Source organism: Agelaius phoeniceus, chromosome 1, assembly GCF_051311805.1.
Source record: "Agelaius phoeniceus isolate bAgePho1 chromosome 1, bAgePho1.hap1, whole genome shotgun sequence".
Lineage (NCBI taxonomy): Eukaryota > Metazoa > Chordata > Aves > Passeriformes > Icteridae > Agelaius > Agelaius phoeniceus.
This window is the reverse complement of record NC_135265.1, coordinates 30,883,421-30,911,059: the sequence shown is the minus strand read 5'-3', so window position 1 is coordinate 30,911,059 and position 27,639 is coordinate 30,883,421. Positions and strand designations below refer to the sequence as shown.

At 38.6% G+C, this 27,639-nt stretch overlaps 1 protein-coding gene across 4 annotated transcripts in view; it reads left to right on the top strand.

The window, feature by feature from the left end:
• Positions 1–13,921: 13,921 nt before the first annotated feature.
• Positions 13,922–27,639, top strand: part of SNX13 (sorting nexin 13) — a 65,525-nt gene continuing 51,807 nt past the window's right edge. For 3 of the 4 annotated variants that reach the window (XM_077175656.1, XM_077175663.1, XM_077175647.1), the window contains exon 1: positions 13,922–14,174. In XM_077175656.1, coding sequence (XP_077031771.1) covers positions 14,163–14,174 — 12 coding nt within the window. In that variant the 5' untranslated portion in view covers positions 13,922–14,162. The remainder of the gene's footprint in view (positions 14,175–27,639) is intronic. The other variant, XM_077175650.1, reaches the window with a different exon arrangement.

Genomic DNA, 27,639 nt, shown 5'->3' with positions numbered 1-27,639 from the left:
TGGGTTCTTTTTTGCAAATTGTGGTGGACATAGGGATGAGGCCAATAAAGGTCTTGGAGAAGATCCGTGTTCTGCAATGGGTGTGTTACTATTGCAAGTGTTCATGGCTACATCATAAATCACAGAAAATCAAACTTTAATATTAATTTTCAGTTTTTAAGACAACTTATTCTGCTTCTTAAGATTTATAATTAGCCTTTAAAAGTAAATTTTTAACTTAAAATTACCATGAATGTTAAGTTTTGTAATTCTGGGTCTTATACGAAGAGATTACAGGAGCTTCCACCATTTTATTTTGAAATCTCATACCTTAACTGAAGTAGTAAGAAACTGTATCTTTATTAAGATAACTTTTCTCCATTGTGTGTTTTGATTGTAGTATATAAGTAAATACATATTGAGTTATAAAACAGTTTGGCTATAAATAAATTTTTATGATTGAACTATGGAATGCATCCACAGATATTTAAAGTTTTTTAATTAGACTCTGGTTTTTCTATCAGTGGTCTTCCATGCTAGTTTCTATAGCAAAATATTTTAGAAATACCAACATTCCCCAAAAGTTACAATAAAAGATCCATAAAAGATCACAAACTCCAGAAAATCTTCCAAATTCTTACTACGAATATGCACCATTACATGAAAAAGCTACTGATGTTTGCCTTTAAAGCAATAGTTTCATGCATAGATGATGATTACTTTCCCAAATGTCCTCCATAATTACTTTAAAAGAGGTAAATAGTTGTCATTATATTTCTTAGTATTTTAGAACTTGGAAAAACTATTACAAAATGAAATTTCCATCAATTTAAATAAGTATAACAATAAATCAATCTCTTTTTCTCCTAATTTCTATATTAAACGCAGTTGCACATAGAAGAAATCTTTAGTACTTCATCAAGCATTTTGAATATATTTGCATACAGAATAACCAGAAAAGACCAAATTACAACTTAGAACACATTTTTATAGTAGTTATAGCCTATGCCAAATGGAGAGCATCTTTTCTATGCAAACAAAAAAAAAAAAGTCTAAAAGTAGTATGTGACTGTAGTACTGCTGTTGCTATGGATGTTCTGAATGTCCTCCTTAACATCTTTATCTAGTTAAGATACATTACTAATATACAAGGACAATATAAGGACATACAAATTCCTTAATCAAAATTTTAAAAATCTTAAATTATTTTTATAAATGTGAAGTTGTGGACTTTTTTCTTTTTTGATCTGCTTTTATGCTATTACATGATTTCTTAAAGCTTTCTCTTTGACCACTAACAAAGAAACTTTATGTGAGTGTGGGGGTTTTAAGAAAATCAAGATAATATAAGTCCCAGAAGTCTGACAAAAGTACCATAGCCAGATGTGATACTAATGAGAAGCTTTTATTCTGCCATACAGAATTTGAATTGGAAGCATCAGAAAAATTGTGAAAAAACCCAACAACAAAAAGTTGTAAAGTATCAAAGGGGGCAGAGTTTCTTGCACTTTAAATTCCTTAAACAATTAAATCTGGTGCTCTGGAGACCTTGGCAGGTGGCTGGCAGCACCGAGTCTCTGCTAGTCTGTGGAGATTGGCCTATGACTTCAGAGGTGAAAAGGAGCTGAGAAGCTTCTGCAAATCTATCTTTAGATATTTCGATTAATTATCTGGCTGCCATGCACTACAGAGCATCCCAGAGGGCTGAGAACAGGGTAGCAGGGCTGGATGTGTGCTCCTGAAGGACACAGGTGCTGCTACCAGCAGGCAACAAACACCTACACAGGCAACAGGTACCCTTTAAAACTCTTCAAGTAATTTCATGGAGCTGGGAATTCCAGGGACTTAACAGCTGTAACATCAAAGGCTGCATATGAATGAAGGACTTGGAAAGAAGACATAAAGCTGGTAAAGAAAGAAGACATAAAATCAGACAGCTATGCATCTTGAATACATCTTAACGTGCATCACCTAGTTTAGGTATCAGCCAAGAAGTCCCTCATCTGAGATAATTATACAGGGTGTCCTCAAGGTAGCTTCTCTGGTGTCTAATCATGTGTGCACTTGCACAACAACTTTTCCTTTAAGAAGAACACTGATAAGATTTTCTTATTTCTCTTGGCCATTTTCCAAGCCTTGTAGGAACATATTTATTTTTAGAACTGTGGTCCGAAGTTAATTTGGTTGGAATAAATCAAAGGCATTGATGGAAAACAGAGAGATAAAGATGCATGTGTGCATACATTCAACACACACACGCATACATTTGAGCCCACACAGGCATTTTTGTTATCTTATAAAAAGCCAATTTGAAAATACAATTTAAAACACACCCTTCAGCAGTAATCTACATGTTGTACAACAACAAATACATTAAGAACAGCTGAAATTTTATTTGGTTAGGAAAATTTCCCTATTGCTCATAAAAACCAAAACTGAACTATTGAATTAAGCTTATGTAGGAAAAAAGGTTATTTTTATAATCCCAGCAAGATACTTTAACTATATGTAGGTTCCAGCATAATGAAAGATTTCCTATTTGTCAAGTAACAGCATGGTGGTCTGTAATAAATATTAATATAATGTAGCATGTCAGAGATCAAAGCCTCAGTCCTAAAAGATACAGAATAACTCATGAAATCATAATTACTGTTTTGATTTAATCCAGGCAGTTTGCTTAAAGCATTTTTAAAGACATGCAAGCATTTCAAAGAAAACAGGTTTCTAAAGGCAAAACAGGAAATAATCTGGTTCTCTGTCCTTCCTCATTTTATTTTGTGGTACACTTATTTTTGATATTATATAAAAAGCCCATATCCAACCTACTAATTCCCTCATCACAGTTTTCCTTCAGTAGTGTTGTCACCTGCACCCAGTTGAAGTGGAAACAGATTTCCTTAGCACAGGTCTCCTGCTTTGTGCTTAGCATCATATAAGCTATAACATGATTAAGATGTGCAGTTATTTAAGATGCAAAACTCAAACTCACAGTTTTGCAGAATTAGGTCATGATTATACAGTCTGTTTAATGTGATTAAATCCTGCTGATTACATGCAAAAATGGGTGCATGTGCTCTTTAACTTGCCTGCCTGTGCCTGCTCAAGAGCCTCCCTGCTTGTGGCAGCACTAAGGAAGATGCTGGGAGTGAGCAGCTGGGCATGTGAGGAGACAGAGTCAATTTATGTCAGGTTAATGTGAGTGTGAGCCATCACTGCAGCTTCCTATTTGTAAGCTATCAGCATAGATGTAGTTTTGCTTATTTCTACAAAGCACTCATATAGTTGGGGTACTTCAAAAAAGTGAATTTTCCTTGTAAATGTTGCCATTTTTAGATAAACAACTTTAAAATATCTATTATTAAGAAAGGACATTATTAGTTATTTATTAGTTCAACCATAGGATTTTAATGTGAAAACTGTCAAATGAGTCCTAATGCCTACACACCTCAAAACTGACCTTATGACAGTTTGTGGTTTGCATAACAAGCTTTATTTTACCTTGCTATTGAAGAGAAGGGTCTACCACCAATATTGGTGAAGTCAGTAAAGATCTTAAATCTACTGCTTCCTTAATAATCTAGAAACATACATAGTACATAAAAACTGGAAGCAAAAATAAATTTGGGGTTGTGTCATTCACAACAGTAAGTATAGCCCTACACATTACAACTGAGACTAGTGGAAAAAGGTGTAAGGGACTATGTATCTATGCCTAAAACCCTGGGAGTTCCAATCAGTAATCACACTACTAGGCATATGCACCTGAGCCAATAAAATGTTATCTTAAAAACAGCTCAACTCTTAAAATTAAATGTCATTCCTAATTGGAAAACAAATCACAAAATGCCACTCAAACTATTTCATTCTGTATGTTTAAAAAGATTTTTTTTGCATCCCTCTTGCAATCTTTTAATCAGCAGCTGTGTACTTTACATACATGATGAGTGTGTTAACGTCAAAGAAAAAAAAGGAAAATGATCCATAGAAATAAATGTAGGTTTGCTTTCTCTAGCTTGAATGCAGGACTCCAATTCACTCTAGATTCATTCCAATTCATTGTAATTCATTCCACAATTGAACTTTCTCTTGACATAACATAAAAGTTTAAGAAACTGTTTACAAAGGCTTTGCAAAGTACTGTGCAACCAGCCTAGGCCCAGCTATGTGGACCTGGATGAATAAATGGAATTCTATTCACATCTCTCACCTAAGGTAAGGAATGTATTTTTCCTTATCCTCACAGAAGTAAATGTCCTTGTGGAACAGAGCTCTGTCTCTTTATAGTTATTTTTGGATAAAGACTGCTAAAGAGGTCTTCTGTGTCCTGGAAATCTCCAAATTTTGGAGAAGAAGACTGATCACATATTTTTAAATATTAATCTGCATGTGGAACACTGTTTGGAATAGAGCTACCTTGTCAGTAGCAGGTGGCAGAAGATGCCTAAATGTTCTTTGGTTACAGTCCTATAGACACTTTAACATATTTGTGTTAAAGTATAAATATAAGTTCTGTGCATTGAGTGATTATAAAAGTTATTCCAGTAGTAACGTTAACCCATGCAAAAGTTTTTGAGGATTTAAAGCATTATGAGCAACCAAAATGGAGGGCTTTGAATTCAGTGGTACCCCTATCACAAACTAGAAATGCATTTTTTTTTCTACTTACCCAGTTTTCTAAGACTTTAGGATTCCCGTAAGCATTTCTGTTCCAAGAGGAAGGACAAAAACTTGCTTGCCTACAGCAGAATCTTTCATCATCACATGGCTAAAGCACGTCTTCACAGATGGCAGCTTTAGGTCAAGCAACAAAACCAACCCCAGAACCTGCTATAGTGATGAACTCTATTTGATTTTTCCATTTAACACAGTTTCACATTTACTGAAAAGCTGTACAGTTTAAATTTACAGAGCAAACATATCCTTTCCCCATTAGTGAGACCATTCTATCAGAAATGCTTTTGGTAGCTACCATCAGCCTTATCCTAGAGCACATTTCTTCTCAGAGATAGAAGCTCTTTGGTTTGAGGGAGGGGCAGAAGACAGATGAATCCTGGCAGCTTGCTCACTCCTCTGGGACGGTACTTTCCCTAGGTGGCAAGCAAAAGACATATTCATGCTGAGCTGTGAGAAAGAGGGGCATTTCTGAAAGGAATATGGAGTTGTTGCCACACCAGGGGCCTAGGAACTGAAAGGAAGCATATTTCCCCTGTGAAAATGGAGGAATAGAATTAAGAAAGTATTACAACCAGATATTGCAGGGTGAAGAACAAAAGAAAAAATAAAAATGGCACTGAGTGAGCAGAGATGTTACAGATGGATAGACTTTGCAAGGAACACTAGACTTTGCAAGGAAGATGTTTATTTTCCATGGCTGGATGTAAATAGCATGGTAATTCTATTTTTATTTTTTTAAATCCTAATTTTTTTAACAAGTATTTTATTCTAACTTAGTTTTGTTTCTTTCTCCTGATATACTTTCTAACTGTGTGTTAGAAAGTCCAGAAAGAAGCAAGAAAAGATCTAGTGCAGCTGATTTCTGTTTTGTAACTGGAAAATATTTGTTCCAGCCCTATTTTTTGTCACTTCTGTCAGATAATTTGCAGCCTAAATTAGAGGTGCTGTTTGGTTTTTAACTCTGGCAACACCTGAAGGCATTACATAAGTTTTTAATTGCATAATGTATTGAGGAAGAACTTGATGCACCTAATTGTTTCAAAGTTTTTAATAGGTGGATAAAAATTCAAAATAACAGTGTTCAGATCAGTCATGTATTAGGCTTGGACAGAACACATCTTTTCTCTTTTCTCTTCTCACCTCCAAAGCACTGGTGAGTTTGGAGTAAATCAGGCTTTTTCTGGCAGTTATCTGTGTAAATCCAAAATCTTCATCACTATGATGACTAAGCAGATCTAAATTTCAACTCAAAACTACATAGCAGACTCCTGTGCATAGTTCTTACAGAGATTTTAGCTTTTTTACTTTGCAATCTCAACTTTCACTCCAGAGTAGTCTGGGTCAATTGATGTTTATATTCAGTGTTTGCAAATAAAATCCCTGTGATTGTACTTTTGCTTTGAGACTATGTTTTGACTGCAGCATCTGTACTGCTTGTAATATGGGACATAAGTAAGTCTGAAGTACTGTATTCTCAGCCTGAAGAAAAAGTGATATCCTTTGTTAAACCCACTGACATCAAGGAGAAAAGGGAAGACTAAACATGCATTTTAAGCTTACAAATCCTTTTCAAGTTGGCATTTCCAGAGGAACTATTTTAAGAAAGAACAGGAATTATCAGGAAATTATGGGATTTATCATGGAAAATTTCACCGTCCTACTTTAGGATATGCCTTTGCGGCAAGGATTAATACTCAGACGTGTGAGTCGCTCTGCAAAATCCTATCTAAGATGACGCCCTTGCTGATCCTTTGTGACCTTAGATGTATTGCTGATGTCCTCATGTCAGCAGTAGTGGCACACATGGTTCCAATTCTTTCACAATAAACTGTGGAGAAAGGGTCTGTCTTTCTGGGAACTGGATGTTAATTATGAGAAAAGACTAGTGGCATTTAGTCCCCCCGGTAAAGTGAAGGAAGAATATACACAATCAGAGATTTTTTTTTTTTTTTCAAACTGTAACATTAGGGAAAAAACCCCAAAACCAGAAAACCAAACTTGTAAAAAAACCATGGAAATAGTTAGACAATCAAATCTTAATTCAGGGACATATCTTGCATATAAAATCCACCCAAATGAAATTCTTTGTAATGGCCTCTGACTATGCGTCCAAAAATGAGGAAGAGGAGTGCCTGAGGAACAGGTTTTTCTGGTGAAGGAAGAGCTTGGTAGTCCTTCTAATACATGAAAACCAACTTGGCATTGACATAGGATCAGTTTTTAATGCTCCTTCAGGGGAGCAGACACAGATTTCTGTTGTAAAGTCCACAGGGGAGAGTACTGTGAGCATCCCAGATAACCAGAGGAAATGTTGTTACTCAAATAAGCAAAGACTGTTGCACTCCTCTGTGCTGCCTCTTCCTAATGCATTACATTTGTACAAGCAGTATATTTGTTTCAGGTGTTTGAACATACTGTAGCTCTTTCCAGTGCTTAAATTAAATCTCTACATTTTGTAGTTGCATCAGCGTTTGCTAAGAACAAACAGCTGTAAGTGGGTAGCAAAACAAATGAGCAGAAGAATGCAGCCAATCCCCAAAGTGGCTTCAAAGGTCTAAAGCTTCAGCTCAGAGAGCACATACAGCACTAATAAAGTCCTTCACACATAGACAAGATGCAAACATCAGTGATGCACAGTGGGAAGAAAGTATAATAAGCTCTCCAGTATTCTCACAGTTTTTGCCAAATCCTAAAAGTTTACTATAACTTAAAATATTTAGCTTCTTTCTTACAGTTTTTGGAGCCAAGTAATTTATTGCCACAGGAAATACACTTATAAAAGATTTTGCAGTGTTCATGATTGTAAAGCAAGGCCTAATGAAAATATGACTTGAAAATTTCTTACAGGTTCAGGAGACAAAGAAAATGTAAACAACTTTCAGTTCCAATGTCATGATTCTTAGGGCCTGGCTAACAGCTTTGAACACCTGAGCTTGCTGATACTGCAGACAGAATATTTATTTTACTCATAGCTATCAGATTCTTCTCTTTTTCTCCCCCACATCCCTCTCCTATAAGCAGATTAACTGTCCTAGAAATTTTATTGATTATGGATTAGAATTTTACAACTCAGTGGAAAACACTGCTTAAAAAAAAGAAAAAAAGAAGTTTTAGAATGATTTCTAATACCCCTCTGCTCAGATATTTTTTTTAAGTACATTTCCTTACCAAGAACATCTTGTAGCATGTGTTAAAAACTGCAGTACAGTAAGTCAGGCTTCTTAGATTTCCCTGGATGATATCTTCATCTGGATTTATGTAAAAAGGACACAATAGACACCACTTTCGTAGAATACAAATATGGTAAATGATGCTAATTTTTTTAATGCTAATGAATAACTTTGCTTCCTATTTGTCTTTTTTTTTAATAGCTGTTAATATTATTAAGTGGATATTTCCTCCCAAAATGTTTTAAATATAACTTATTTTGTATTCTTGTGCCGTTGGACATCCTAATTTTGTTCTTAAGACTGGCAAAATTCTGCATTGTTGTAACAATTACAGCACCAGTATCACTGTAATCATTACTGTAGCAATTTGTAACCTGAAAATTCAGACCCAAACTCCTGCTTGGGACCTACACCTAAGGCCTAGAAAGATAATTATGATATAATAATACAAACAAATTCTTCTTACCAGAAAAGTAAACTGAGTCCACTGCGACACCATCACCGAACAAAACTAAAATCTATGTACAAAAATTGTTTCCATTACATTCCAAAATTGTGCATATGTATGCTTGAGAGAATACCAAAAGTATCCTTTTGAAGGATCCTTTTGATACCTTTTAGACAGTCACATAGGCTGATGTACCTGCCAGATACTCTCATGGGTTCAGATCTCTGAAGAGAAACCATCCAAACCCTTTCGCAATGGGTAGTTGTTGATACCAGGTCTAGCTTGGGTAATGGAAAATAGTCTGAAGAGCAACAGAAATATCTTTAAATCACAAATATGCTTTCATGGCTCTTGACCCACTTGAAAGGAGTGGGATCGTTTACCATAACATAGAATAAAAACTCCATGTAACAGTTTAATCTACAAATTATCATGTCAGTCAGATAAAGAATTGCACTGGTTGTTTCCAAAGGAATTCTAAGAATTAAGGTGACTTTTCTAAAGACTTTGTTGCATTCTACCTTGCTTGCTTTTGTATCAGCAGTGTACAAATAGCATAGGGAGCCTTCTGTTTGTGTGCAAAAAAATCGCCACCAGAAGCTATGCAGCTGATGACTAACATCTATGTTATAATTCTGATGTGATTCTAGTTGTGATAGACTTCTGATAGACTTCTGAAAGAGACACTATAATTTTGAAAGTTCTCTTTGTATTAAAACTATAGCTTATCTTTATTCTAATACTTACTTAGACAACTAGGATTAAGATGCTAAGGCAAACAATGTCTGTCTAGTCTGTCTAGCTGCAGAAAGCTGCTTGAATACAAAATGTTCACTATAGCAAAGACGTAAGCTGGCAAAAGCTTGAAAAGAAATTTCAGCCTCCCGTAAACAATTCTGAGAAGATGAACATTGGGGAGATATTGTATCCTTATTGCAAAGGATGAAGCAGGAATTGAAGCTGATGCTTCTTCAGTAATTATTTATCTAATGCTCAACATCATATTGCTTCAAGTGGCCCTTTCACATACACCCTTGCATCTTCTGTCTGTGCTGCATCTCAGGTGAATGATGAAAAAGCTTAAAGTGAAGGAGATATTTAATTGGAAATTATGCAGCTGTAATCCTGACCAGAAACAAAACTTCTGATCAGGCCACTCAGACCAAAGAGCTTAGAATTGGCAACATCCTGAAATAACAGAATATTCAAATTTTACACTTAAAAGATACTTTGAGTTCCCCTTTCAATCATGTTGCTATGTAGACTTTCAGGGTCATGTGACCTTATTTGAAATGGAATGGAATGCAATCACAGAGAAATGCACTTAAACAGTTAAGAGTTAACACTTGAAATATTTAATGACTACAAATTCTTCAGATCTTCTCCAGCTCACCTTCTCCTCCAACAAAAAGAGTGAATCCCAAACTGAACAACCCGATGCAAACTCTAACCATACTGCCAGCCTGAGGTACAAGCAACTTATACAAGAGAACAGAAGCCAAACTTTGGTTTGCATCAGTTGTTATGGACAATCAGAATTAATTACAGCATTCAGAAATAATTCTGTAAAAGATCTTTCTAGATTTTAAAGAAAGGTACAGAAGTTCAGGCTTACTGATGTTAGAAACAGTCTTATAGCCACTTCCATAAAACTGCTTTGCAAAGCAAAATCAGTCTGTTGTTCTTTCAGTCTGTCCCTCCCCCAACCCTGCCTGTAGTCTCCCCTTTCCTTAGTCTTCACTTGTTTTCTTGTACAGGTCATGACAACACATCCTTTTACTCTCCAAATGCAGGCTACTGCTCTTTCAGAGGTTATCATGATGGCAATTAGGTCACCAATTTCATTTTTCATAAGCTGGTGAGCTAACAGTTATTTAGGTTGTGGAACTGCCCTCCTTTCAGGGCTGGCAAATAATTTGCACTCCTTTGTGCTTTGCTGCAAGTTGGCACAGTTGCTCTTTTATTGCTAAATCCTGCTTATGCCTCTGCTTCTGTGCATGTCGTGTCCTCCCCCTCATGACTATATTTTTGTCTCTTTACTTAGTGCACTTTCTATGCTTTACTTTTCAAAACTTCATAAACTTCTGGATGTAGAGCCTGAAGGTGCTATCTCTGTATTTCAGATTTTAATGCTGCATTCATCATCATTTCAGTAGGCAGCCCCATGGCTCCCAATGTCCTCTGTGGGATTTCAAAATGTGGATCTAGAGCATCAGACCACTCCTTTAGCTTGTAGTGAAAACTGTAATGAGTGCAAAGAACACTGAGATGTTTAGCAACAGGTCGGAGTTGTTTTATAACTATGAAGGTATTCACAGCCATCAGCTTTTAGGTACTCCTTCCAGATGAGCTAAGCATTTGTCTAGGTCTACGAGGAAAAAACTCTGAGTATTTTAAGGACTGAGTGCAAACACTTTCTGCCAAGTTTGCCTTTGACTGCAGATATAAATACTTGCCCTAACACAGTACTTCACAGCGTGCTTGTGGGCTTGTGGAAGTGACATGAAAAATAAGGTGTGTGCTGCTCTGCCTGGATGAGCGTGGTGCTAACGTGGTTACCCTGCTGCTGGTAAAATGCTGGCTTGTTGCAGTGCCTGCCCTGAGCTGTGTGTAATAAACACAAAAGGATGACATGGATAAAACTCTCTTACGGATGACTCATCAAGTCTGTTGGAATTATTGTCACTGGAAGATGGGCTCAGGGAAACAAGTGTTCTAGTGCTTCTGGCCTACCACTGATAATTCTTTCTGTCTCTGTTGAAACTTCATTTCTAGACCTGCTCACACTAATTTAGAAACACCCTTCTTCCTAAGGAAAAAGTACATTTTTTCAGTTTATTATAAGAATGGGAACTGGCAACATAACTGCTCATTTGTTTTCTCTTCCTCCCAGCAGTTTTTCAAGAATTCCCTGATATCATCCTGTTCTAAGCTGCTGCTCCTTCTCATCTCTCACTTATAAGGCTGCTTCTTCATCTGCCTTGAGTCTATGTGGTTCAGTCCTTCCTCACAGCCTCACTCCTTGCTGTTGCAATTACACACTGCCTTTCCCTTTTGAAGTTGAGATGTATTGACCAAAAATTAGAACAATGGATTCTAGCATTAGTAACAATTTGGAACAGTATTAAGGTTGTGCTGATTGCTGTTAAATCAGATAACAGTTTTCAGCAGAAGTACTGGAAGGTTTATTCCAGCAGTGCAAGAACAGAAGGTGCTTCCCAGACTATTATGCTGTTGGGCTGCCAAATTCCAAGCAGAAGTAGGGGCAAAATCAAGTACAAAGTATTAATTAGGACTTCATTTTGCTGGGAGATTTGTGTAAGATTTGCTCTTCTTTTCCATCAGCGCACTCAGGATATATACATCCTTGCAGTAAGTTTTCAAAAGGGATTATTTATTTTGAAAACCTGAACTGCTATACCTAAATGCACAAGGTAAAGAGATACAGTGCCTAGAAAGTTTGTTTTTCTAGGCTATTACCTTGGTTCAATCACTATTATTTATATATATTCATCAATATAATGAGATTTTTTACATCCTGCTTAACCCTTACATTTTATGAAATAGGTAATTTATCTTATCAGTTTATGATATGTGCCTTGCCCAAAGGACATATTTATTGACTCAATGACATGTCAAGCAGAAGGTGCTTTAAGTATTTTCATTCTATTTCCTGCTACCGAAGTATGCACTGAAGTTTTTTCATAATTACACACTACTGATCATTTACTGATCACTCTGCTATTTCATGGGTACCTTCAGGATCTCCTGTAGCACAGATATGAGCACAGGGCATTATTTGCTTGACTTGAAGCACAGTAAAAGCCACAAATATGGATCCTAGTTGTGTACATATACATCAGCCAAATAAGCACCTACACAATTTTAGGGGACCAAAGAAATACACTGGAATTTGTATTTCACAACTCCCATTTCTCAATGGTTTTGAACAATTTTTAATTTATCAAGGTGGTGAAATACCATGTGCAAGATCTCGGCATGGTGCTGTTATTGCCAAGCCTATGGTTTAAAGTAGAGTTGTGCGTGCTGTAAGACTTGGATTTTCCCTGAGGGACCAGCTTGGGGGAAAGAGTACTGCTAACATGAAACATTCAAAATTACAGACTCTGAAGTAAAAAGCTTATTAGACACTTAGAAAACTTAGTATTTTTCATTATTTATAAAAGGCAAATAAACAATTATTAGTATCAAGAGTTTGCTCTTTTTGCTTCACACGACTAACAAATGGGTCTCTAACAGGGGAAAAACAGCTGTATGAGTAAAACTGAAACTCCGTAATACTCACAAATAAAACTAAGAAGTGGTCAACCTTGAAATGTTAAGTATTTAACAATACCTGGGAAAATTACAGAACTTCTGCAAAACCCATCAGCCTTAAGAACTGCTTAATGCCCTTCACATTTCTACAAGAAAACACATTCTGCTTTTATTGCGGGAGAAAAAACACTGTAATTGAAGAAGGTTGGTTTTCTTCACATTAAAATAGTAGTGTTGTTTTTCCTCCATCTTTCCTGCAAACCATTACTATTTCTTTGGTGTGCATGTTTTTACTGGCAATGCAGGAAAAAAATCCCATCTTGCTCCTACTCTCCTAATGCACCTAAGGTTAACTGTGTAACCCAAAGTCTAGTGAAAAAGCAAGCACACAAAGAAAAGCCCACAGGACTGTGCTTAAAGGAAGAGCAAGTTTCAGACAGGAATATTTCTGTGTATTCAAATACTAAGCTGTGGGGACACATCACCCCAGTGTTCTCTGAGTTGGGGCAGACATGGCTCTGTTTCTGAGGAGATGTGTTTCTGTTCCATACTTTGTGCCATTACTTAACAATAGAGTAGGTAACAGGCTATATAAATTTCTTTCACAAAATCATTGAGCTTGGAAAAGACCTGAGATCGTCGAGTCCAAACGATCGATCCAGTAGACCATGACACTGAGTGCCACATCCAGCCTTTCCTTAAACACCTCCAGGAACAGTGACTCCACCACCTCCCTGGGCGGCCCACTCCAACACCTAAGCACACTTTCGAGAAGAAATTCTTCCTAATATCCAACCTAAACCTCCCCTGGTGCAGCTCAAGACTGTGTCCTCCCGCCCTGTCGCTGGTTGCCTGGGAGAAGAGACCCCCGCCGGGTTACAGCCTCCTTTCAGGCACTTGTAGAGAGCAATAAGGTCACCCCTGACTCTCCTTTTCTCCAGGCTAAACAACCCCAGCTCCCTCAGCCGCTTCCCAAAGGACTTGTGCTCTAGATAAGACATGCGCTCTTCCTTAGCATCTAGAACAGGGAAAGACGCGCAGCGCCGCACACGTCACTGGGGGATGAGAGATGCGCTGCTTGGTCAGAAATTTAACAAAATATTTCGATTAGCGTCCGCAGCACAGTTGCCTGACACCGAAGAGCTCTAAGACAGGTCACACCAAGGGAGAGAGGGAAAAAAACCCGACCCGCAGTTTCGAGCTCCATGCCTTGCGGCCGGACCCCGCCAAGGGCCGGTGCCGGTGGTGGCGGTGCCGGTGGCGCCGGGCAGGCGCAGCGCGGGCCGGGCCGGGCCGGGCGCGGAGCGGAGCGGAGCGGAGCGCCAGCGCCGGCCCCGGCAGGGGCGGTCCTGCGGCCCCGCTGGGCGGGCGGGGCGGGGCGGCGGCGCACGTAGCCGTCCCAAGATGGCGGCTGCTCCGGACCGGGCTGCGAGGGCGGCAGCGGGGCCGGGGCCGGCGGGCCGGCGCTGAGCGGGGCGGCGGCGGGGGCTGGCGGCGCTCGCCTCGCCTCCCCTCCCCGCGGGGTGCGGGGTAGCTTTCCGCGCGGCCGCCAGGCTTCACCATGCTGCGGGGCTAGAGCCGCCGAGGCGCCGCCGCAGCGCAGCGGGGTAATAATGTTAACAGAGGTAAGAGCGCTGCCGAGGAGGTGCGGGAGCGCGGGGAGTGGCTCGCTGTCCGCCCGGGCGCTCAGCGCCGTGGCTCAGCCCTCCGCCCGGGCCTCCGAGTTGTCTCGGCGGCTGGCAGTTTTCCCCTTGGCCGCGGAGGGCAGAGCCGCTGGCCGGCTCGCCCAGGGCAGCGCCGGGCCCCTCTTATCAGCCTCCGTCCTGTCCCGGCAGGGCTGCACGGGAGCGGGGCGCTCTGGCTCCCCGGCAGAGCCCGGTCCGCCGAGCCCGCTCCGTGCGGCGGCTGGGCCCGGTCCGTGTTCCGACGCGGTCCGCAGACGGCCGGGCTGCGCTGCCCGGAGAGGGCCCGCGGGGCCGCGCCCCCGCGGCGGGCCCGTATCTGAAGGAGCGGAGCGGAGCGCACCTGGTGAGGGGGAACCCGCCTCGGCCCTGGGCCGCGCCGGGGAGGTGTCCCCGCCTGGGCCCCGCTCCGGCTTCAGCCCCTCTGGCCTCCTTCTCCGCGGTGGCTTCGTAAAGGCTCCGTGTTTGTTTTCTTGGAGGGCTTAAGCGGAGCGGTTCGGCTGTGCTTGCAGGAGTTTGTGTCAGTAGGTAATCCTTAGAAGTTGCGTGCCCCGGTTCACCTCTGCCTGGTGGAGGGTTTCTGTCCCGAAGCAGCTGGGCTGTGAGGCAGGCAGGTATTTGAGGATCAGCGTGGGCTATAAATGTCTGCTGTGTCCAAAGGCATTCTAAAAGGTGGAATTTGGCAGTGCTTTCCAGTTACTGGAAATTAGACTTTACCCGTATTCTGTTTTGTCTACAAAGAGCAATTGATTTTCTATTTTTAATGTCAGCAAGGTGTCCTGAGTGCAGATACTTCTGCAATACAATGACTCTGATACCCATGTTTTATAGTTTGTCATGTTATTCTACATTGGAGGTTATTCATCCAAAAGTGAGTTGTCTTAAGTCTTGCAGGGTAAAGGCTTGCTTTCCAACACCTGAACCTTTCAGCTTTACTTTCCTGAATGATATTAAGCAGTGTGTTCCATGTTTTAATTTGCATCAGTTCAAAGTTTTAGGGTATTCTGAAAGCAGTTCTGTAGAGCCAGATATCCCCAGGAGGGTAAAATTTGCAGAATGAGTTAAACCTGTAAAAATATATGACCTATTTTTGAATTGAGGGTATTTGGTAGGTGGTCAGGATTAATAAGCTGCATTAAAGAGAGTTGGTGAGTGTGATGTCTATGACTCTTAGCCATAGTAATTTAGATTATTTTAAGGGCAGCATAGAACGTTCTGGGTCGGTGCCTCCTACTGGACTGTTTGTTCCTTTTGGTGGTGGCTGTGTGTGCCCGTACAAGACATGTTATCTTGGAACTGAATTTTCTTTTTTTTTAACAGTGTTGAAATTCTGTGAATAGCAGTGTGGATGACAATCCATTGGCTTTTTGAGATAAAGCTTAGTGATTTCATGTGTGATGACCAGTTATGACACTTATCCTTGGTGTCAAGGAGGAGAGGGTTCTGATGTTCCCTTCTTCTAGTTCCTGTACATATGTTGCTTGTAGATGCTTCAAGGTGAAGTGTTACAGTCTTGAGATGAATTTAAATATTAAGGGAGTCTAGCAAAAGTTCAGGCCTTGCCTGCCTGAAAAGCAGTTGTGGGGAGTTCTTCAGGCTGTCAGGAATGCCCACCTAAGGTGGACTGGAGGAGTCTTTTCCCTGTGAGCTTTTCTGGGTGTTCCAATGATGACTGGGTAGCTACAACAGCCTGGGGAAGCTGTGCACAGTTGCACCCATGAACCCGTACCACACTTTGGAGGAATATGCATATTGTTTCAAGTCTACTGCTTTATGATTTCTTTCTATATGAAAACTGGGATTGACTGTAGGGTGAACTGACATTAGAAACAAAAACTGCGCTAGTTTTTGTGCTGGATATTTATGGCCTTGTCAAGTTTGTTACTGTCTAGAGTGGCCAGAATCACTGTAATTTTGGTTTTAGTCATCAAAATTTAGATCCACTTCCCCTACTATAACTGCTAGTTCTATAACTTACCAATATAGAAAATATTTTTTCTTAAATATGTTTAAGAATGAAGGAAGGGCAGATTGGTTTTTGCATGTATTGTTATCATGCAGTAACATAATGTTGAGTTTTTCAAGGTCAGTTTCCTACATCCTTTGACTGTATTGGTATATGCAGACCCCAGCAGATTCGTTTCAGTTTTGTGTAAATGCAGTTAGGATTAGGACTTTGTAATCAGTAATTTCAGGGGAAGATCACACTTCCTGTCAGGAAAAAAAATACTCTGCATGTTTTTTATTTGGCCCTTTCTGCCCATCTTATTTTAGTTGCATTCAAAACCCATGCTGTTGGATGCCAAGCACACACATTTTTTTACCTAACTGGCAAATGGCATTTCCAAATTTTTCACCATAAAACTTATTTCTGCAGTAATGTTGAATGCATTCTGTCGGCATGTGTTTAGAGTCCTGCTGTGATGATCATTTCCCTAGTCTGTTGTGTTGGCCATTCTGTGCCTTTTCACTTGTTCCCCTTTTCTTGTTCATCAGATGTCTCCTCTGCTTTCCAGCCCCTGTGGCCTGTTCCCATGTGACTTACTGCCTCAGCACTTTCTCATCTGGAGAGGCCATGACAGACACAAGTTGCAATGGTCTTTCTCTTGTCTTTTTGGACAAGAAGCTTTGGGAAGCAGTTGGTGTTTTACAGCTCTGGCTCTTGGTGGTCAGTAGTGTCTTAAATTCTGATGGACCAAACATTCAGTAGGATTTTGACTTACTTTACAAGAAGTTTTAGATGCCTTCCAAATTGATGGTCTGTGCTGTCTGCATTTGCAGGCTGTGTTGTCTCTGAAGAGGGCACTTTATCTCAGCCGAGAAGTAGGTTCCTTTTTTTTCCTCCCCAGCTACTCATTAAACTACTTTGAGATGCTTAGGGAGGACGTCAGAATTTATCAGCAGCTAAATTTTTGACAACTTAATTCTCAGCTTAGCAAGAGTAACTTGTTGCAGTACTAGTGACAGTTGAGAAGGTTTTTGAAATTTGACTTTTTTTTCTTATCCACAACTAAGAATATGCCATACTAAATGAGCTCTGACATGTTGGTATTTCTTGTTATTGCAACTGATTAAGATAATTCACTAACTACATGTAGTATTTCCTTTCCATTAAACAATCTACATTTTGTTTATAAGAGAGGTTTAACAACCTTTTCTTTTTTTGGTTAAATTTTGTTAACTACTAGCCATTGAGAACAGTTTCTGGGTAAAACCAAGCAATTAGCCTGATTTTTAAGAATAGAGGTTGACTCAGCAGCTTAACTTGCTCTAGAATAATAGTGAATTAGCCCTTCTGCAACAGTAGCACATTGTAAAGTATATTGGTACAGATCTGAAAGAGGCAGAACACAGTTAACTGCTTGATGTACTGTAGCATTAACTTTTTCTGTTCCTTGTTACATGTCAGTGGCAGATTGCTCTGGTGCTTTATGTGTCTGAGCTATGTTCCCCTGGTAGTAGGATGTGTAGACATTTACCAGGGTGCTGAAATAAATAAATTTTCTGTCCTTTTGTGGAACATGTGTGCTGGGGCTTTCTTTAGTGCCAGTGTTTTGCTAGATGAGATGTAGTTGGAGCATTAGCTGCAAGCCCTTGGGAGGTAAAATGCCTCTTTCTCCTTCAGTGTTTTCTGTCAATGAGGTTTCCCCTACAGCTGGTCTGTGTTTTGTCCCTAATTGTTCCTATTAGACCTCTTTTAATAACTATAATTTATGAAGTGTCAGTTGAAAGTATGTGAGAAATGATAAAATGAAGAAAACTAACCTTTTGCAAAGAACAGTTATCATATATTCCTAAGTACTTGCTTTTAAATATTTTACTGGCTACTAGTAAAACAGTGTCTAAACACTCAGGACTATTCTTAGAGTGTACGCTTGGGCCTAAACTGCTGAGACTGAATGCAGAGTTCTGCAACAACTCTAAAATGTCAGTCTGGACCGTTCCCCAAAAGAGCATGGAAGAAGAAAAGCATGAAGTTCCTTACTTCAACAAAAATAGTAATAGCTTGTTGGGTTAGGTAGCTGAAGGAGCTCTAAGTGATGATTTCCTCTGTCTGGTTTCACTCTAGGGAATTATCTCTCTTTTAAATGTGTTTGTCGTCTTCTCCCCACCCTTACAAAGATGACAAAGCATGTTTTCTTTGAGCTAGCATTGGGAGAATTGCTATTATTAGAAAAGAGAAGTCATTGATACTGTATCTAAGTTATTTGCAATGGTGGAAGGATTAATATTTAGCAGTCTCACTAGCAAGTTTCCCCACTGCTTGGCTGAGGATACCAAGGCTGGAATGATAGCAAAATCAATTGCAGTTGGCACTTGCAGTTATGTGAGAGAGAAGCTTCAAGAAGTACAAGGCATTGTAAGCTTAGGCCTGATCCTCTGATTACTGAATTAATAAAATAAGGCATTATTTCATGATGTAAACATATTGACTAGTTTGAATAAGAGCACTCTAGCCTTGTTTACATAATTTCTATGGGATCACACCTCAAAATGATGATGGCATGATGGTGATTTACAAGTTTGAGGTGAAATGTGTGTTTGTTTGTACTGTGAGTAAGCACAGATAATTGATATGTTCAGCCAGGGGAACTCCTTTTATAACTACCATTTGTTTTGGACAAGAAGTCAATTCCTACTCTGTCACAGGTGTAGAGGATCTGTTAAAGATTATTATTGCTCTAAAACAGGAATGGCTGTGAAATTCTGAGAGAGTAGAGATGGATTTCTGAAGAAGTTCTAATGTTAATTGACTTTGTGTTCTGTGTTGAATGAGATGGGATCTCAGTGTTGCAGTTAAAATAGTGTGAGCCAAATTTATTGCTATATTCTAACATTGACATTTTACAAATATTTAAAAAGTCCCACCAATTTTTTAACTAGTTTTTTTCAAGTGGGATGTTATGAAAAATTTGTGATTTCCTAGCATGGAATACAGAATTTGACCACGGTGGTTAGTACAGTAGTTTATTTTGAAGCTTTTTTACCAGTGACACTGAAATCTTTTCAATCCTGCTGTTTTGCCTATTTTCTCAGACAGTGAGCACAAGACTAATTTGATTTGAACTCACCAGTTTGTCAGTCCACTAGTTGCCAGCAGGAGATGAAAATAAAATCATCTCTGCTGGCTTGAATCCCATTAAATCCCTTCATGCATCAGATGGCTTGTATGACGTCCTTTCTTCAACTTCACTTGGAAGGATTTTTTGATAATTAGAAATACTACATTTCAAGAACTTTTTCTTTATTTCACAGGTAGAAATAGCACTGTGTTTGTTCATGTGAGGGCTCATACGGCCTAATTAAAAGTTCACAGGTACCATTGATGTCTGAAATGCTTAATTCAGTATCCCATTGTGGTTGGAGTTCTGAGTAGGAGGATGAGCTATGAGCATTTTCTTTCCAAGAGCATTCGTAAGTTTGGGAACAAGCTTTGAAGAGTATTAACTGCTTAAATGCAGCTTGCTTTTGTTAGAATGTTATTTTTTAATCTTTTATGTCTATTCCTTTGCAGTTCTTCCCTTAATCTCATGCTTTTTAGAGGAGGGGGGTGATCCTGGTTCTATTTTAATCACATCTGTTTGTGTTGGAATGTTTTGATTTCAGAGCTGTCATTATTGTAAGATTCTTGTTCATCAGTATATTTTTGCAATTCTAGGGAATGACTACTCAGCACTTCTGCTGGTGCCTCTAAGGCAGTGCAGGTTAGGCTATCTCTTGTGATATGAGGGAATGAACTTGAGCAGGAAGTTTGAATTGCTACATATCCTGTAGGGCACCCTGCATTTCCACTCTTCCAGTCAGCGCTTTTATACAAGGCCAAGTAGAAAATAATCTAGAATAGCAAAATTCTTCCAGCAGCTGTCCAGCTGATTATGAAACACTGCCTCAGACTTGGAATGATTTCTCACATACCTCTTAAGTGATACTGAAAGCAATGGGGAACAAATGTGCATGGTTTTCCCAGTCACCCCTTATTCAGAATTTGGCATTCCAGACTGCATGGATGAGTTGAAAATCTGGTGATGTACGTGCCTCGGGAAACAAGTGTGCAACCTGTGTTACTGTAGGAAGAGTGATTGCTTTGAAGTCTTGCTGATTGTCACAATGGTCTTGGAACTGCCTGACTTAGAGAGATGAGGGGGCCTTGCTTGTTGCCCTGCTGCTGTTCCAACAATGGCTGATGCAGGCTGAGATATCTCTGAGTCTGGAGTCTTTTCTCCTTTGTGAGGCCTGCTTAAACCTTTACATTCCATGTCCATTACAATAAATCAAAACTTTTTTTAGGTTGAGTTTCCCCAAAGGCTGTGGTGTTTCATACTGTTCCATCAGCTTACTTTTCAGAAGCCTTGTAATGATTTTTTGTGATACCTTGAAAATAATGGGATCAGTAAAAATTATATATATTCCTTATTCACTGTAGGACCTCTTTGTGCTTCAAATCACATCTGTATTTATCTTTTTATTTTTTTTCTAAAAATCTATGCAAGTGGTTGTAGTTCTGTTCCCCTCTCCCCCAGTATATCTTGGTATATTTGTTACTGATAGATACCTCAATCCCCAATAGATTTCATTAAAAATTAAGGTAACATACTTGGAAGAAAAATACTTAAAAATACTTTTTTTAATCGTTTATATACTCAAATGAGTATTTTTGGTCATAATGCCAACAAATGGAAATTTCATTAACTTTGTAAAGCAAAATCATATACTGTGGAAGTTTAAATCTTGTAATTTAATGCCTGAATTACAAATCTAATTTGATGGTACATATAATGGAATGGTAATTACTTTTTATGCTTGTTTATTTCTTCTATAAAATTTAAAAAGTCTTGTGGAGAACAAATTGGTTTCTGTGAATATAATTTTTATTGTTTTGATAAGAAGTTACTTACTTATAACATTAGGCTAGGAGAATAAGGTTTTATTTAAAATTTTCACATTTACCAAAGCTTTTCTCTTCACAGTCAGTATTTTTTCTGAATTTAATAGAGTGCAGTAGGTGTGTTTAAAATAATTTGTCCTTACTTTGTGTATACAAGCACTTAATACTGCTACCTTGCTTTATGGTCTTACAACTATGTACTTAATTTCTTCTTTAGTGCTTCATGCTTGACTTGCATGTGTGCTTAAAACTTTGAAAAAAAATTATGTTTATTTCTTTAACTTGTTTTTAAGGTCCGGACTTCAAATGGTACTGGTCTGTTTTTCAGTTGGCAGTTGCTCTACTGCAGCTTCTTAAAAATTCTTAAGATTATGAATTAGCAATAGTGACACCAACAGCAAACAATGTGCCTATGAATGTTTCTAAGCTCTTAAATTACTTTATTGGATATTTTCCTTTATTTAATTCTCCAGTTAATGATGGTTTACTGTTGCCATTCACTGTTTGAAATTGTGCTTTATTTTACTGGCACCTTTTTTGTTTGAAATATTTTTTCTCTCTTAACAATCTAAATATAACATGATGCTTGCAGTCTTCTTATTTTTCTCTCTAGATTTCTAGAGAATTGCCCAAAACTCTAATTTCCCTTATTTTCTGTTTTTTTGATGCATTATACCAAATGGTTTTTTTTGTTTTCTAGTGATAAAAGTAGCTGCATTGTTTCTGTGTAGAGTTGTGTCCCTGGGTTGGTCTGTGAATGCTTCCACCTTGCTGTCCGTGTCATTCTTCTTTTGTTTGTTCTTTTGTTTTACTCATGTATTTCCCTCTTCTTTATTATTTTCTTCATATATTTTTATTTTCCTGCTGCTGTAACTGGGATGGCCATGTATTTTTTCTTTAGATATCATCCATGCATAAAGGTATTTAATATGCTAGGAGTGCCATTTCATGTTTGACTTCACTGGATCTAGTTTGGCTGCTACTAAAGTGGTTTTCTCCCCTCCACCAGACACAAGCTGGTCTGACAGCTTCTTGTTTCAGGTCTAGCAGCTAAGTAGCAACTGCATGAAGAATTCTTTTGCCTTGGTGAACCAGTCTTGTGGAGGGATATGAGGGTGGGAACACAGAAGAAGTTGCCAAATCAACAGCTGCATGGTTTGGTGCTCAGGAAGTGCATAGTATCAGTCTGCATTTCCTTCTGTGCAGATCTAAAATGAGTGAATACCCAAAATAATTCCTGTTCTTTTGAAAACAGGGAATGTCACTGTCCCTTCTGTGACTTCTTAACGTGTTTCTGCCTCCAGAAAAAATTACAAATAGGGTTTGGTAGTTCCAGCTAGGTTTCTTTTTTTGTTCTTGGCCATGTGACAATGATTGAAGTTTTTAGATATCTTCTCTAAACTTGCCCTGGGAGCTGGATATTCAAATTACTCAATTAGTTTGGTCTATAATTAGTTTCAGTCTATAATCTTGAAGTGGCAAGAGTTGATGTGCCATTTCTGTGGTTTCCTTCCTCTCCGAATTCATTGAAATTTGTTGGAAATATTCCATGCCCTTATGTATGAGAATGAAGTATTCCAGCAAGTTCAAAAAACTGTCCCTTTATATAAACGTTATTTGTAGGTATTCACACTTCCTTTCCCTCTTCTGTGTCTTCGTGGGAGAGGTAGTATGTGAACCTGGGAGATATCCAGGAAATAGTTGACATGCTGATTCTGGGCCCGGATTTTGTACAAAGAAGATGATGACTACTTGAGGCTAGAAGATTCATCTAGGATACTCAACAGGCTCTTTGCTTCCACAGAGAGGCCAGATGGACAGAGGTCATGGAGCTGTCTTGGAAGAAGTCGTAGGAGGCTTCACTCTACTTACACTTACCTGCAGTGCTGCCAGCAGCGTTCTGTAGCAAACCACTGACTAAAACCTGTGGAGTTTCTCAGGGTTGTGCAGGCAACAAACAGCAGTTTTCTCAGTAATGGTGTTAAGGGAAAGGCAAAAGTGCAGAGAGGACTGTGAAGGAGATTAATGCAGTGAGCAAGCCTTCTTGAAAGGGATGGGGAGCCAAACATCTTTGGAAAGCAAGCAAGTAAAGCACACAAACAATAAAGACTGGAGGAGGTATTGGAAAAGGAGGACATTAAATACATGAAGGGGAAAGATTTTATTTGTTTCTATACATTCCCATTATATTTGTCCCATTGGGAAAAGACAGTAATATTTAAACAATTTCTCCTTCTCTGATTCATAGCAAAATCGGAGTGCTGATTTTCTGTATTGGCACTATCAATTCTGTGAAGAGTTAGGCATCAGCTGCTTATTAAAAAGGTTGCAGATTTTTTGTATACTGTGAACTATTGGAAAACTTGCTGACACCGAATTGATCTCTTTCTCTTGCTTTACTTTGTCTAACTGTGTGATATTCTCTCCAGAAAAACACTTGAGAGGAGCAGTAAGTTTTTAGGCTTACTCTAGCTTTGTAAAGGTTTGCGTCACTTTGTATAACAGCTGTTTCCATGGTTATTTTGTCTTCATCCAGTAAGCATGCTTCATACAAAATTTGGCCCTGTAGGAGTTCAGATGTACTCTCAGAGAGACCACTGGGAATTTGTAGTGAAATAGTGGTTGTATCAGACTTTCTGTATTTTATTTATATAACTGGAGAAAACCTGTGGCACTCAGAGAACTGCATAAAATTTAAACTTTTGAAGAAAACAGTGGAGTAACATCACAATCTTCAAAGGAAGGTGCTAGTATTCTGTCAGTGCTTTTAAGTTTCTTAAAAATGGACTATATTTACACTTTGGGATCCTACTTGTTATTTGTGTACTGACAACAAATTCTTTGTGGTGCATACTCTGATCTTTGGAGTTCTATTTTTAGTATCCGTTTCATTTTCCAGGTTGTAGATTATGATGCTGATTAAAAAGCACTATATAGTTTTAAGAACTGTTGTGAAAGTATCAGTACATTTTTTACAAGAAATCAGTTACAGTGAAGGGGTGATCATTGCAAGCAGGTGTCCAAACTGAAACTAGTTCACGATATTGGCATTGACTGAGGTCTTGGAATTAAAAGAACAAAACAAATCTGCCAAAATAGTAAAATCTGTGAATACAGTTGTTGGTAGCTATTTCTTCAGAATCCAGTGTTTAGGCAGTAGATGCCCTTTATTATTTTGGTGGTAAGAGTCTAGAGACTACTTGTTTATGTTTAAAGACAAAGGTGAGCATCAGGGATAGGAGGGAGGAGGTAATACTTTAAAAATGGTGTTATTTCTCAGTCACATAAAAGGGGGTCAGAATGTTAATTGGAAGCACTAACAAGCTTTCTAAATCTACCCTTCTCTTGGTGGCAGGTGTAGCCAGTATGTGGCTTCATAATATAGGTATATTTTATTTTAGCACAAAATCCTTTATGGTGGAATTGGATTTTGTACATTGGTTTCCAGATGGATTTGTATTGTAACAGGAAGACCAAAACTGGACCCAGGACTCCAGGGATGGAGAGGAATGGTTCCACATGGAGAGGAAGGTTCACTTTGCTGTCTCTGCTGGTGACACTTCTGCTGACCAAGGGTAGAATGCTGTTGGCCACCTTTGCTACAATGGCATGCTGCTGGCTCGTGTTCACCTTACAGCCTACCTGGGGTGTCTTTGTGCAGAGCTGCTTCGCAGAGAGTGGGCCTCAGGCTGTATTGTGGCCCAGGGTTAGTTCATTCCGGATGCCAACCTGTGCTCATTCTTGAACTTGATGAGGTTCCTGTCAGACCCTTTCTCCAGCCTGTTGACACACCTCAGAACCCTCCAGTGTAATGAGTGCTCACCCCACTAAAGGATGCTGTGAAGCCTTTTACTGAGAGTTCACTGTGTCACATCACCCACATTGCTCAGGCGTCATCAGTCCTCTGTTGATCCGTGAAGGTTCCCACCTTGTCACTGGCTGCACACTGAACTCTGTACTGCTGATCATGTGTTTGCATCTGGCATTTTTCACTCACCTTTTAATATGCTTATCTGGCCTGTACCTCAGCAATTTAGTGATAGCTAATTTAGGAGCTGTGGGATATTGTCCTAAAGGCAAAGTGCACGTCATCTAAGGCCCCACCCTTGTCCTCAGCATCACTTGTTTCATCATAGAAACCACTTGGGTTGGTCAGGCATGATTTGCACTTGGTAAATCTTTTGGTTGTTCGTGACCTTCTTAGGGACTGAGGTGATGCTGACTGGCACATATTTTTCCTTTTTTCTTGGCCTGGACCTTCTTTCCTGCTGTAGGTCTTTGGCTGCCAATACACTCTGAGAAATCATTTACAGTGGCTTTCTGTTAAGTTTTGTTTTTTTTAATTCCATGATAGCAATTATAGTACTGTCTTCAGTAAATGTGACATTTTGCATTACAGGTGAGAAATTCAACATGGTTTTCCTTTATGAACACTGCATTATTGCTTACAGCTTTTTTCCTCCTTTTTAGTAAATAAAAAAAACAAACAAAAAAACCCAACAAACTTTTTTTAGGGGTAGTAAAAAGGATAGGAATGTTTTAACCACAATATTTCATTTGCCAAAATAATTCTGCAAGGATAGGTGATATGACTGTATTTAGAGACAACAGCCTTTATGACTAGAGACAATGTGGAAATAAATTGGAAATAAATTTTTAGTCTTGTTGAGTATGTTTGTTATTGGAGGATTCCTAGCAATTATGATAGATAATGTGAATTGGCTTCTTCCACTTGTATTCTTTCAGATTTATAACCTGACCTAATAAGGCAAGTAGAGTCAATCTTTATATTTAGTACAGTCCTTGATAAAAATATTCTAAAGTTATGTTTTTAGCTTAGTATTTTTAAAGTAACTTTTTCATCTAGATGAGGAAAGTTTTGTATTTGGGATGTATTAAATTGTGGTATGTAGTGTCAAAGAATACTGCGACCAAAGCAGTTGCATGTTAACTTTAGTGGAATAATGCTGAAAATTTTGCTGCAAATAGCAACATAATATTACCAAATGGGTTAAAGAACTTAACAAAACTCTTTGATGACTAATTTTATAGCCTGATGAAGCCAGAGTACTAAAAGGTTGATCAGAAATTAATTACTAAATCTTTCTGCAGTAAACTTACCACAGTACTGGATTTTGTGTGTGTATATATAATATTTGTGTATATGTGAAATATGTATAAACACATATAAAATGTTTAACTCTCAGTAAAAAAGAAATCACCCATCCTGCAGATATGTATTGAAATGTATAGTTTATCAGTCTGTTTAGAAGAAACTACTGATTTTAAGGAATTTACTTGAAAATAATTATTTGCTTATTGCTGCTTTCAAGCAAGTCATCAAGTGATAGAAACAAAAATATTAGTATTTTTGTCAGTATAAAATGTGAAGGTGTTGTCTGCTGTTTGCATGTGATGAGTTGTTTAGGAAAAAGCAAAACTATAAAGTTCAATGACTGCTGCTGCAATGTGCAGTTCCAAAATGTTCCAAATTTTATATAATTTGTCTTATTTTGTACCTTTATGTCCTTGACACTTCTGTATTTGCAAAAACAGTGTGCTTTTACTTCATTTCTGTTATAATGGGATTGTTGTTTAAAGGTAGCGAGATTTTCCAAAGCAGAAACTGTATCATTGTGCATCTTTTTTGTATTTATTCTTTTTTGAGCTGATTCTATCAATTTAAGACTGCACAAATTGTTTTATACACAGCCACTGCTATGAAATTGTGTGTTATCTCTATAGAAAAAAAAAAGAATTTATTTTAGGAGAAGTAATCATTGTTCATCAGACCTCTTGTAGCCCACCTTTTCCACTTTGTTCTCCCTTTGTAAAGATCATAGACAATAATGCATAGCATTTGAAAAGACTCTGTGCAAAATAGTGTTTATATAAATAATCTTTATATGACTTTTTTAGTAATGGTATAAATTGGGCAAGTGTAACAGAGATTTAAGTTCCAGGAGTAGGCAGATGCTTATTGCTTGGTAGAAAGGATGCTGAGTTGAAATTACCACTACTATGGAAGAACAGCTTAGAACTAAAGAAATTTCTTCTCTGCCTTCCAAAAGCTTAGATCTTAAGGTATGAAGAAACCTTTTTAAAAATGTGTCCCATACAATTGTTTCTGTAGTATCTGTGAGGTCTGCCTGCATGTTTTTATTAGAATCATAAAGAGATAACCACTAGATCTGATTCTAGTGGAGAGAAACTAATGCATACAGATACATTTGCATACAGATAAATATTAGAAGCTGGAGTGGTAGAAATTGTTCTCAAAGCAAAGCTCATGATTCTTAAAGTTCTTTCAGTGGAATCAGGTTTCTTTAGCAGTGGAAAAAAAAAGGTGAAAAGAACTTTTAGATAACTCCTTGCTGCAGGAAAGTAAAAAGCTTAAGATGCTGCTTGAGCAGTAGTCACAAATCAAACATGTAATAACAGTTTCTTGATTTAGCACATGTGACCTCATTATTTTGAGTCACATAGGAGAACAGACCTTTCTTTTATTCACCTGCTAAAGAT